General features: G+C 36.1%; 1 protein-coding gene across 1 annotated transcript in view; it reads left to right on the plus strand.

Annotated features, from left to right (window-relative positions):
* Positions 1-879: 879 nt before the first annotated feature.
* The window catches only part of SLIT3 (slit guidance ligand 3), a 765,483-nt gene continuing 753,648 nt past the window's right edge, over positions 880-12,714 (plus strand). The window contains exon 1 of the mRNA XM_075601882.1: positions 880-1,769. Coding sequence (XP_075457997.1) covers positions 1,585-1,769 — 185 coding nt within the window. The 5' untranslated portion in view covers positions 880-1,584. The remainder of the gene's footprint in view (positions 1,770-12,714) is intronic.

Consider the following 12,714-nt stretch of genomic DNA (forward strand, 5'->3'; position numbering starts at 1 on the left):
TTGCTGCAGTGGAAGTGCTGTATGCTGGGTGATAATGGGGAAAGGCGGGGTTGCAGACCTGCCTAAGACATGCAGATGAGCATACAGCTATATTTGTATATTTATATATATATATATATATATATAGTTGGGGTTTTTTTTATATGTGTTTATTCAAAATTGCAGAACTCTGAATAGATACAGGATAACAAAGTAGTCCAAGTACATGAAGACCCAACACAAAATGTTTTAATGCTTAAGGGAAATATACAAAAGAACTAATGCATGTTTAACCCTCTTATTGCCAGTAACATTGGCAGTGCAGTTTGCCTACCAGTGCCTGTTGAAACTATAATACAGGAACATGTGTCTTGTGCAATCATACTAAATCTAATATTAATAATAAGAATAATTACATCATTAGAATTTACTGTTGAAGAGCTTGAAAATGATTGCTCAAACTGCATTAAAAGTGCAGGAGAGCGTCAACAGTTATATTTGTTAATGTTGCATTGTGAGGGTACAGATTCCCTAATAATTGATGTAGCTAATTCAAATGTACCTTTCGCTCATTTATTCATAAAATAGCATTAATTAAAACAAAATAATGATTCTTAATGAAAAAAAAGGGGGTATGGTTTTCTGCTGCACAGAAAATAATGAGGATGAGGTAATAAATAAAACAATGAGCCTAGTTGAGTTCCTCGTGACTATCAGTTCTTCATATTGCTGTGTCCATGCAACATTCCTCCCTTCCCGTTCTCCCCCCCCACACCTCAGCCCTTCATTGTGACTGCCCCAGGCAGGGGAAGAATTTCGTCGTCACGGTAGCTTCGGCCAATAGGAAGAGGCGCCTGGGTTTTGGAAGGGGTTGGAATAACTTGATTTGCCTTTTGCTCTCTCGCTAGAGTGAATGAAGTGCAAGGCATGAGCAGAGCTCCCATTCAGTGGTGCCTGTGCCTCTTCAACTACCCGACCTGCACTTCCCCCCCGAGCGCCAACTTTGCTCCCTGGCTGCTTCATGCTTAGGGAACAATTGAATAGCCATTGCTAAGAGTTAGCTGGCAGTCACTAAAGTCACTTTTCTTGAGAACTTCATACCTGGCATAGCATTAAGAACACGGGACGTTATCATGTGTAACCACCAGAGGGCAGCACACGCGTGAAAAGAAAGTATATACAGTAGGTCGTTGGAGATCAATTTGCAGCAGGGTCTCTTGGTTCTCGTGTATATTTCCTTCGTCTGCTTGTTTGACTCTCATTGATTTTCCTCTTACCTGCCTAGGTTTGGGGAAGGAGAAGGAATCTTTTAAGCGGTGTCTGACAAAATTGATTTGCTTTGCTGTTTTTTTTTTTTTTTATCTCAAAGCAGGTAACTAGTTGATTTCTTGGGGGATTTGGATTGGAAACTTGGAAAAACTCTCAAGAGGCTGAAACTATATTTCCACCCTCTGTGCAGATCTGATCATGCTTTATTCAGAGCAAGGATGAGTTTGGAGTTGACATCACTAGATGCTCACTCTGCAGTGTGCTAAGATCATCTCAATCTTATTAACTTCATAAGAAGACCAGGGATACTTCAAGGAGAAATCTTCCTAGCCAACCATGGTGCCAGATTTCAGATGTGGATGTGTGTCTATGGTGTTGATCCTGGGTTTTTGGAGTTTACTAACTTTTACCCATGTTGAAGGCTGTCCAAGCAAATGTACCTGTTCTGGTCCTAACGTGGATTGTCATGGACTTGGACTAAAAACGGTGCCAAAGGGTATCCCCAGGAATGCAGAAAGACTGTAAGTATACATGGAACATCATTTTAATGAAGCATTAGAGTAGCGCTTTAAATGTTGAGAAAGGTCAGCTGTGTTGGTCCGAAACGTTCACTGAATAATTATTAACCACTGGACCACTGTTTTGGGATGCTACCTTTTTTCGCTTAATTTTTATGGGGTCTCACCATTGACTTTCAGCACCCACAAGTATCTTACATTTTTTAATGCACCTATAAATTTCGGAATATCATATACATATTACATATGTACTGTACATATGAACATCAGTGGATATGGTTTATATAAATATATATATACATACATACATACATACATACATACATACATACATATATATATATATATATATATATATAAAAAAAAAAAAAACACACACACAGTAACCTTCAAATAATTCAAGCGTCCAATAATACATGTGTATATATATTGGAAACAGTTACACATTTATTACTGGACTCTGAATTCTTTGACGTATACTGAGCAATACAGTTTTACACATTTTGCATTATTACAAGTTGCCTGTATTACCTGTATTATTACAAGTTGTGTATAGTGCATCATCCTACATCATACCATACTGTAGTAAAATTGGATGTGAAAACAGTATTGTAAAAAATAACAACATTCGCAATATTCAATAATCTTAAATTAGAGCCACAATTGTCGAGAGAGAGAGAGAGAGAGAGAGAGAGAGAGAGAGAGAGAGAGAGAGAGAGAGAGAGAGAGAGAATCAGTAAATAGGCATTTAAAAGAAATACTTCAGTATTAAAAAAAGAAAAAAAAACATTTCTTCCTCCCCCCAAAGTGTTAACTCATTTATTTGACATCCCATAGAGGTTTCCTTGAATTTACATTACATTATTTTGAAAGTCCTCACTGCTCCTAAATCTTTTGCATATTGCAACATAATTTGTGACAGCCCTGTAATACTGTCATGGGTTTTATAGATTACAGCTTTCTGCATTATCACGTGTCCAGTCCTGTGCTCTATTTATATGGGAGTGGATTTAAGTGTAAATCAAACCGCACATGTAGCTTTCCATGGGCTATGCTTTTGTGCATGTAAAAAGTGGAACTTGAACACATTTTTAACTCCCAACTTTTAAATCACTACTTACAAGCAAGGTTAAAAGTGTTCAGCATCATACAAGCCACAAGTTACAGTGATTACTGTTTTTAAGTACTGATTTGTTCACATAGCCAGTGTTATGGTAACTACATGATTTTACAGTATGTTTGATCTCCATTCAAATCTACTTGTGAAAAAATAGATTCAAACTATCTCCCATGCAGAGGATAACGTTATAAATGTATTTTTGTCATTAAAAAGGTGTATATATTTTAAGCTTATTAGATACTTAAACTGTCATACCAGTATAAAGACTAATTATATATGCATATTTCAAACCTGTATCATTTTTCTGTCAAAGTTGTATCACTTTCAGGATAATGCATTTGATCACATATTATGACTACAGTAATTGCATTATATTATACTTTCTTTGAAACGCTAATTCACTTTAATTGTGTCCTTTAGTAAAGTATGATGTAACTCGGTTTCCACTGCTATAACAGCAATTTTAGTAGCGGGTATACTGTATTTTACTTCTGTATCAGACTATTCAAGGAAACATTGTAAAGATACCAGTAATTAGTGGCTCTACTTTTTGCCTTAAATAAACGGGTAACCCACGTACATGTATTTTTTTTAAGGACACTTGTTTCAATGAAATATCAACTGTGCCACATATGCCACAATATTACGTTAACATGAAAGATCCGGATAAAAGAGTGATTGGTAATGTGTATGCAAATTGATTCCTTGTGTTAAGGTTAAGTTGTGTTAGTGTATTTACAAAATAATGTCCTGCTTTGGATGGATCCCAAATTCAACGTACTCCGGAAAAATGTTAAATACTCAGGATTAGTAACATAGATAAACTATTTTTTGTTTGCTTAACTTAAACTGTGATGGTATGGTTTGCAGAAGCAACAGCCCAGCTATTAAGTAATAAAACAAATTGAATGAAGTGTTGAAATGTAATATACAGAATGTTCCTTTTCAGTCTAAATTACTTGAAACACCTAATAAATCACTTAAAGATGGGCTTTGTATCTCCAGAGAGGCTTTTAATGGTGTTATAGTCTTCCACTCATACTGGTATAGCTGGGGAATATTTGACATAAACAATGGGGAAAAATACTATACTTGTTGTTTACAAGATAACAATGCGCCATTGTGTATGAAAATTATATAACTATTATTCACAATGTAATTATCAAACTTCTTAAGCACTACTACGTGTTACTGTGGCCACAATAATACCACCTATATTGGGGCTTCCACACCATGTTACTCAGATTCAGACACACTGTGAACTGTGTTCATTGTTTCAGCACCTAAAATACCAATGACATAAATCATACCATTAATGGTAATACAAACAGAATTAGAGTTAAATAAACTTCAATAATAGCAGTCACTTATGGTCCAATAAATTTGCCCCTACAATAAAGAATATATTAGAATGACCTAAACACATTTTAAATACATTTGAAAGATTTTACATACATGTTTCTAAGAAGGAAAGCTATTTAGTGGTAACTAGTGATGTGTCATTATGAAAAAGTGGTGATAATTTATTGTTATAACTGGTACCAAGGAACATCATATCTTGGTTTAATAAATCTACATTAGAAACATTATTACAAAATGTGTGTAATAATTATAATTGTTCATTGTTATCATTATGTATTCAATTAACTGCTATTACTTAATATTAATAATTTTCTCTATATGAAATCTAAAATGTATTATGTGTATATCTCTAACGATATATATATATATATATATGGTATATATCTATAACACACACACGTACTGTATATGAAATCCAGATTCCATAGGTGAACTCAAGCATAGTTGCAGGTAAATCATATGCAACACCTGGTGATTATATATATATATTACAGTTACATCAGTAAATATATATGTAGAGCTTTGTGTATACACCATTTTAGGTTGTGTATTCAGTAGTTATTATTTAACCAACATTAATTTATTATTGCTAAACTTTTTTTTACAAGTATTATGTGTTTATTCATAATACAAACACTAAATAACTAAACATTTTTACTTTGTAAGTACACTTTGAGTTTTAACTTTTTGCTGTCCTGGCATCTCATGAAAGCCAGCTACATCGCAAAAATAGTTTCATCAATTATTTTAACTTGAATGATTATTATGGATGTCTGACTGACTGGCTGACTGACTGCACTGCTTACTTTGTTCCTTTCTAAATTACATTAGTAGTGTATAGAAACCAAAATGTTTACAGAGAAATGTAGTAATCGGAAGTTAACCCAGTAACAAGGAATTTGAAATGCTAGAATCCATCATGTATACGTGTTTGCTTTTTTAATAGCCATCCTTTGTATCTAATTAGTCTGTGAATGCAAAGAGAAATGATATGCCACTGTAATGTTTAGAGAAGCAGTATCAAATTAGCGTAATCCAGTTTGAGTTACTTTGGAGTTTATTCTTACATAATGACTTTTAATAAATAACTCTGATTCATATTTCAGTACATCGCAGTGCTTCTAGCATAACCATTTTGTTTCAGTATTAGCCAGTAAAACAGTGATGCTAATAATAGAAAAGGGCTCAAATTAAAGTTTGCCGTTAAACCCTCAGGGCAGTCGCATGTTGCAATGGAGACGCTAATACTTTAACAAAAATTAGGATTATATTTGCACTCTGGATACTCTGGATACCAAACTCCCTCTTGTCAAAAAAGGGCTGTGGTACAGTATAAACTCTTCAAAAGGTTTTTAAAGCAATTCCCTTAACAGGGCCCCCTTGGACCAGGATCCCCTATTTTAGTAAGCTTTACTGAAATACATTAAATTATATGTTTTAACAAGCAGAAGACATGTGCCATGATCCAAGATGGCTACTATGCAGGTTCTTGCTAGTGAGCAATATAATTACTTGCCCTCAAGATTAGCTCACTATCAGCTTCTTTTCAGCAGCCATTTTTGTTCCCTTCAAACATGGTCCCATTTTGAGGGCAGTAGCCTTAATGCGAGGGAGTCCATACCGCTGATATAGTAATGCACCAGAGGAAAACCCTGTTTAAATAATGTAAAAATACTTAATATTATTTGAGACCTAATAGGTCTGTTCTTCATGTTTCACTAGCTCTGTACACTACTAATGAATCTATGAACTCTCATGTTGGTCCATTAAAGGGTATCAGAATGCAAGACATATCTACTGAAAGTTTAATATTCAAAATTATGTTTTCATTTGTTTAATAGCTATGATTTACACATTAAAATTAATGGTAGTAGTAATAACTACTGGGAAAAACAATAGCCTATTATACAACACTTCTTGAGAAAGCATACAAAAACACATGCAGTGTTACAGCATATAATTATGGAATCGTCACTGCTGAATTAATTATTATTATAATAAACCAGTGCAAACAGGTTAGGTGGTGCAGTACAATTAGGGCATGAAAGACAATAGCAAAAACAAAACAAAATTCAACATACAGATATAGCAAGACTCGCTGTCATCGGCTCCCTGGTCAAAAAAGCAAAAGTCCATGGCGCCAGAGATATTGTCTGACACGGTCACACTGCAAGGGTGCATGTTTCCAGATCGGACCCACCGCAGTATTAATCCTCATGTTAGCGCGGGTTGTCCGAAATCTGCGAAACCATAACCTTTGCTACATCTGTAGCCTGATTTTGTTATATAAGGAGGGCCCAAGATTCGTACAATCTAAAGGGAAGGAAGAGTGCAAACATAAGTGGGGGAGTTAATGGTGAGGGTCTAAAGACTTGTTGATGATGAAGTTAGCTGCTGGAATGGATGTTCTTTTCTTGGTCTTGGATGATAGAAGGTAGAGGCAGGAGGGAGAATAGTGATTGAATCAGGAGGATGTTTGTTGGACTGTAGATGTAGATGTAGATCACACGTTTTAATGTGTGAAGGGTTGGGAAGTGTTTGAGATTAAAGGGATGGGAATTCCACACACACTTATAAAACAAAGTGATAAAAAAAAGTTTCAAGTATTATAGATTGCACCACAGAGGCACATTATTTAAGCAACTAAATCATGTTCAGTTGATGGTGTGAGATTTGACACTATGATGTTGATATTCAGATACCTATTGTACTTTGAAACAGATATGAGACTACCAATAGGAATGCAACTTTTGTAAGCAGGTCAGAAGAGTTGAGTTTTGTGACTCCCTTAGATATTGTTCCAATTTCTGCACCCCAAATAATAAGTGCCCAAGTTCAGGTGCTATTTTTAGTCAATCTGTATTGTACACGACTCATGAGAATAAGAAAAGAACATTAACTATCATTTATTCATATCCTAACCAAACCACTGCTTTGGTTAGGGCAAAGAGTAAATACAGTACAAGCTGTTTTGGTTTGTCCCTCATTCTTTCGGTACAAATCCAAAACTGACAGTATACTAAATATACGTATGAGTCTTATTTTATTTCTCATAGCAAAAGATAAATAGGCACCTCCTCCAGAATTAAAATGAAAATGCAAACAACATTGGAAAGATACTGTAAGACTTCTGTAAGAAAGAATCGAAGAGAGACGGTTCAGAATTTTTGGTTCAGTAGGTCAATAATCCCTTAAATAGTTTTTTTTCTGGGGTTAAATGAAGGGGCAAATGCAGGCTCTGTTGCCCTTGAAAGGCAATAGGTGACTACTTCTGGACTGGAGGCATGGATATGTTTCTATGAAAGTTGTGGACTGTAGATCATTGTTATATTGTTATTGACTATTTTCCCAAAGGTGCTTTTCCATCTGTGCCTAAACTGATTGAAGCACTCTAATTTATTGGATTGGACATTCCTGCTCATGCCTTTCCCCTTAATTACTCAAAACGGAGGCCCCACTTTACAAACTATGGCTCTTTAAGGAAATCCCATGTAATATTACTGTGTGCCCAGCGGTGCTTTTCCAACTGCACATAAACCATGCACATATTACTACCAATGGCCGTGACTGTTCCTTGCGTGTTCACATAATTACTCTAAGCAGTGGACATTCCTTGTGGTTCTGTGAGGCAAAAACAGTATTTGTGTGCTGTTATTTCTATAGGGTTGACCCTCTCTAGCTTTACCACCTGGACCTCTAGACACACAAGGGAGTAAAGGGCTAAATAAACAATTAGTAGCACAGCTGAAGCAGGAATGGATTTTTGTTATGCAGCTCAGTAAAAGTATGTTTTGGAAAGCAATATTTAAATAAACATTTCCTGTTTGCAGACGAACAGTGAAATCCACAAAACTTGAATGTGTGGTCATGTAAGTTTATATATCATAGCAGTAGAATCCTTTCTATTGAACAAAACATTTTCATCTGAACAATAATATTTTTGAATAACCATGTGTGGTCAAGTTAAGCCAAGTTGAGGTTACTGTTACATTGTTTGAATATTCATTAGGCTATATACAAAATAGTGCTGACTCTAATTTAATTGGCCACTGCCAAATGGCATTTATGTAGCACACAGGCAAATCATATTGGCATTCATAGATGTAGTCCTGTTAAATAATTAAATTTTCATGGATAGTGTACAAACCTGACAATTGTGATGTAAACTCTTACACCTCATTCCAGCTATGCGACAGTATGTTCGAAGTTAATATAATCTTACTGGTACCAAATACTGTAGCATTCCCACCGATTTTTCACATTATATGACTTTCTACCTCTGGCTGTTGAAATCACACAATCCTCATTTGAAAATGTATTTTTTCAAATGAGAAGTCCAAGCCCGGCGTTTTTTTGTGTGTGTGTGTTTTGTGATTCTTACCTTGGAAGGTTGTTGCCAGTAGCAGCTCCGACTGGGCTGGTTGGGGTTCTCGTAATGGCGGCTTTAAATGTCCCACGTCACGCGGGCCACTAGGAAGCCGTGACATCATCCAGTGCGACTTCCTATTGGCCTGCGTGACTGAGACATTTAAACCAAAGAGAGGTACCGGTTCAAACCTTTTTTTTTTTCTTTTCTTTTTTTAACGCTACGCTCGCTTGGACTGCTTTAATATCTTTCTTTAGATGCAGCTGAAGTTTTCAAAGTGAGTAGATTTACCAGCTATGAACTACTTTAACCCCAGGCTGTGCTGAAAAGCTGTGTAGTACAAGTAAGCTTGTAGGGGTCCATGTTAAAATGGATAAGTAAAGAGTGACTCACTGTGAGAGCTCATTTGTATGTTATTACACAGAATCCCAGGCTGCAGTGGAAGCACTGTTTGCTAAGCGATAACGGGGAAAGACAGTGTTGCAGACCTGTTTAAGACATGCAAATGTGCCCACACGTGGTATTTTTATTTGTTATAAATGGATTCCAAACTTTTCTAAGACATACTGCATACAATGTCTTATGTAATGTAAAGTTATTTAAAGGTGCAATCCCCTCTACTGAGACCCTTCCTGAATTTTATTGGAACTTTCTAAGTGGATTACGGCTCCTCTAAAAATCCTGCTATCTGGAATCGAACTGTATGGCAAACAGAATCATATGGAGCTTTAACTCAAGTCTGATGTTATTGCCCCCACTCGAAAGGGAAAAACTATAATCAGTGACAAGCAGAGGATTCTGGGAATGGAAATAGCAACCGTAGAGTCTCCATGATAGAGCTGCTTTTGTCAGTACATTTTGAGAATTGTTTGGAAAACAAATTAGGATACTACCTGTAATTGTCCATTATGTGTTTTGCTCCAAGTTGATTTGGGACGGGATTGCACATTTGAAATTCTTGGTCTTGTACCTTACTGTATGCTCTTTACAGTTTTTGACAGTCTACTAGTATCACCTGTGTGGGAAAGTATTTGCTTACCTGAATAATAATCCATACATTTTGTTAAGGTCTGAAATCGTTTCTACATGTTTGAATTGACAGTGATCAAAAAAGCAATAAAATAAGCACACCATACATATTCAATAGATAGGGAGTCTTCAGGTAAGTAGGGGCTATTCTTTGGCTCATAGAAGTAAGGAGAGTCTTGTGAACATAGTTGCACTTAATGAAGTTTTATTTAGCAAATCACCAACATACTGTAGGTCCTTTTTTCAAATGACGGTATATCACCTCAATTCAAGTAAAGTCCTGGGCACGCCATTGTACTTAATCAAGTTTTATGAAGAGCAAATTAACAATGTTCGGTTCCATTATAGAACCCTTTTCAAGGCAAACTTGATTAGATGCAACAGTGTGCCCAGGACTCATATTTGCATTGCCATTATTTATGGAACTCATGTGTGTAAATGATGAATTAATAAAAGGACTTGGTCTAGGACGACAAAAATGTTGGCAAAAACGAGGTAGAGAGTCTACAATCTTCCTATTTAAATGTTGTCACATGATAAAAACAGTAACTATAGTTAATATATCCCAGTATTTCCAACTGGGACCTTTACGTTAACCCTTAAATGCCTGTGGCTACCTTCGAATGGCCCTCTCATGGCTCTGGTTCCATTCCCAGGCCATCTGTAGTGTGACTGATCGAGCTACGGACCTGATATATAAGGAAGAGGAGGGCTTCCTCTTTCTTTCCTGATTTCAGCAATGTAGAACCTGGGCATGCCATCACTATATAAGAGATCACTTGATCTCAGAGGCCAGAATACCTGCCGCACCCAGGTTAAGGTTTAAATAGAGACAATATGGAAGAAAATACTTGATACATCCCCCCTTCCATTTTTATTATGTCATAATCAAGCTGTAAGAGAACTAATATTTATATCTTCTAAGTGACCAGTATTATACTATCATAGATTAGAAGTGACTGTATGTATTGTTATTTCCATATGAAAGTTACTTTGAAGTCTTTCAAAGACCCCTTTTGAAATAAGTCACATAGCTCCATTTCTGTTAATGGATATAAGAGTCAAACTAATGTATTTAGATATCTCATTGTTATCTTCTTTAGAGAGACCAGATATTTCATAATTTTGAGAAAAATGATTATCTCAACGTTTAGTTATTTGTGTCAGGGGAGATAATATAGTTGCTTAGTATTTTAGAGCATCGTAAGTATGCTTGTTGGCCATCTTCACTCTGATAACATCTCTAGATATTTCTTGCCATATCTCTTTTAATAATGTTATGTTTTTCAATCATATTACTATAGTTTCCTAATTTGTTTTATGATTTTATACCTAATGGATGCATTTTTATGCTATTTTAGATTTTCCTGCAGACTGAGTTTTTTTTTTTTATAATTTTGTAAAAAAAAAAAAAAAAAATCAAAAATAATTACGTCTAGTTTTGGAAAAGTAGAACCAAAATACAACGTTTTTATAACCAAAACCGCATCCAAAACCAAAGCACAACATTTTTTTTAGAAGCAAAACCAAAACAAAAGTGGAAATATCCACCCTTACTAAATATAGTGCACAGAGTTTTCAAACTCCCAAATGTTAGCCAAACTGACTATTTATAAGTCCAAAAAGCAGTCCCTTACCTGCCAGGCCTTACTGCGGGTGCTGGTGCTCTCTCATATCAGTACACCCACGCTGTGGCCACTGGGCAGGAAGTTGCGTTCACTTCCCATTGGGCCTTAAGTGGGGTGCTCTGCTCGGTATCTCCCCATGGTTTTTCTTTGAAACTCCACATCCTCTTTTGGTGCACTTTATTTTCAGTTACAGGTGCACTTAAATACTGTTTTTTGTTGTATATTTGTTTTTAACCTTTTTTCTTTTTCTGGTTGGTTCTAACTGGCTAACGAGATGCTGTACTGGCTGATTGGCTGGCTTTGCCAGCCAATCAGTTAAAAGGTTTTAAAATATATCTACTTCCAGTGTACCGCCTGGAAGAGTAAATAAAAGGATATGTTTAAATTGAATTCTAAAGCTATATTTTAATTTGTAAACTGCAGATCATTTTAATATATTGCATTAGAAACAATATTAAATCCAGTTTATATGGAACAAATAATGGTAGCTAATGTTAGTAACCTGACCTCTTTTAAGTACTGGTGCATGACTTCTGGTACTTCTGGTACTTCTGACGACCTAACCAGAGCAAATAAATCTGCCTGTTCTAGTCTGCCAACCCCTTCAAGACCATTATGTCTCTTTAGCTACAAGTTAAGCATGCTGATTGCAGCTAATATTTCCTTGTGGCTTTTATGCAACATCCCATCAATCTTTTTGGCCGTGCGGGGCACAGAATGTGGTGTCATTAAATAAATATGTTTTCCGAAAAATTCATTGCGCTAGGACTTTTCTGAAATGTGAGTAGATATAGACCTTATAATCTTTTCATCATGATAAACACTATTGGATAAGGGAAACACAACTTTTAACCAATCAGTCTTTCCTCTATGTTTATATATTACAATTGGAGCCAGTTTTTATATGAGCATAGTGTTTGCTTTTCCATCATAATTTTAAACGTTATTCTACTGATATTCAGCCTGCGACTTAGCTGACATTGTATATGGTAATATTGTAACCCCTCGTTTTATCCATAGACTGACGCCTATCTACTAAGGTGGGGGCCCAAGTCCTACTCCCTTATATTGACCCATACTATATCTCTAACCGAGCACGTGGCCATAGGTCAGACAATGGAAATACAATATAGTGATGTAAATAACACAGGAGTATTTAACACTTAGTATAACACAGTAAACATTAGAGGTACATACAGGGTTGCTGCCACTCCGGATTTGACCCAGAGAATACTGGTTTTGGCCACGTATCCCTAAACCTCCAGGTGGTGGCATTCAGTGGCGTGCGGCAATGGTGTCTCCCGTCGTCCTCTCACCCTGCAAGTGACTCCTGTCAATATGGCCGCGCGTCATCAAATGGCTCTTCGTTGCCATGTCAATGGGAATGTGAAAACAAAGAAAAACCTGGCGCCAAAAGTTCATTGGATAATCCTGTACTCCTCA

The sequence above is a fragment of the Ascaphus truei genome, chromosome 5 (genome assembly GCF_040206685.1).
Source record: "Ascaphus truei isolate aAscTru1 chromosome 5, aAscTru1.hap1, whole genome shotgun sequence".
NCBI lineage: Eukaryota > Metazoa > Chordata > Amphibia > Anura > Ascaphidae > Ascaphus > Ascaphus truei.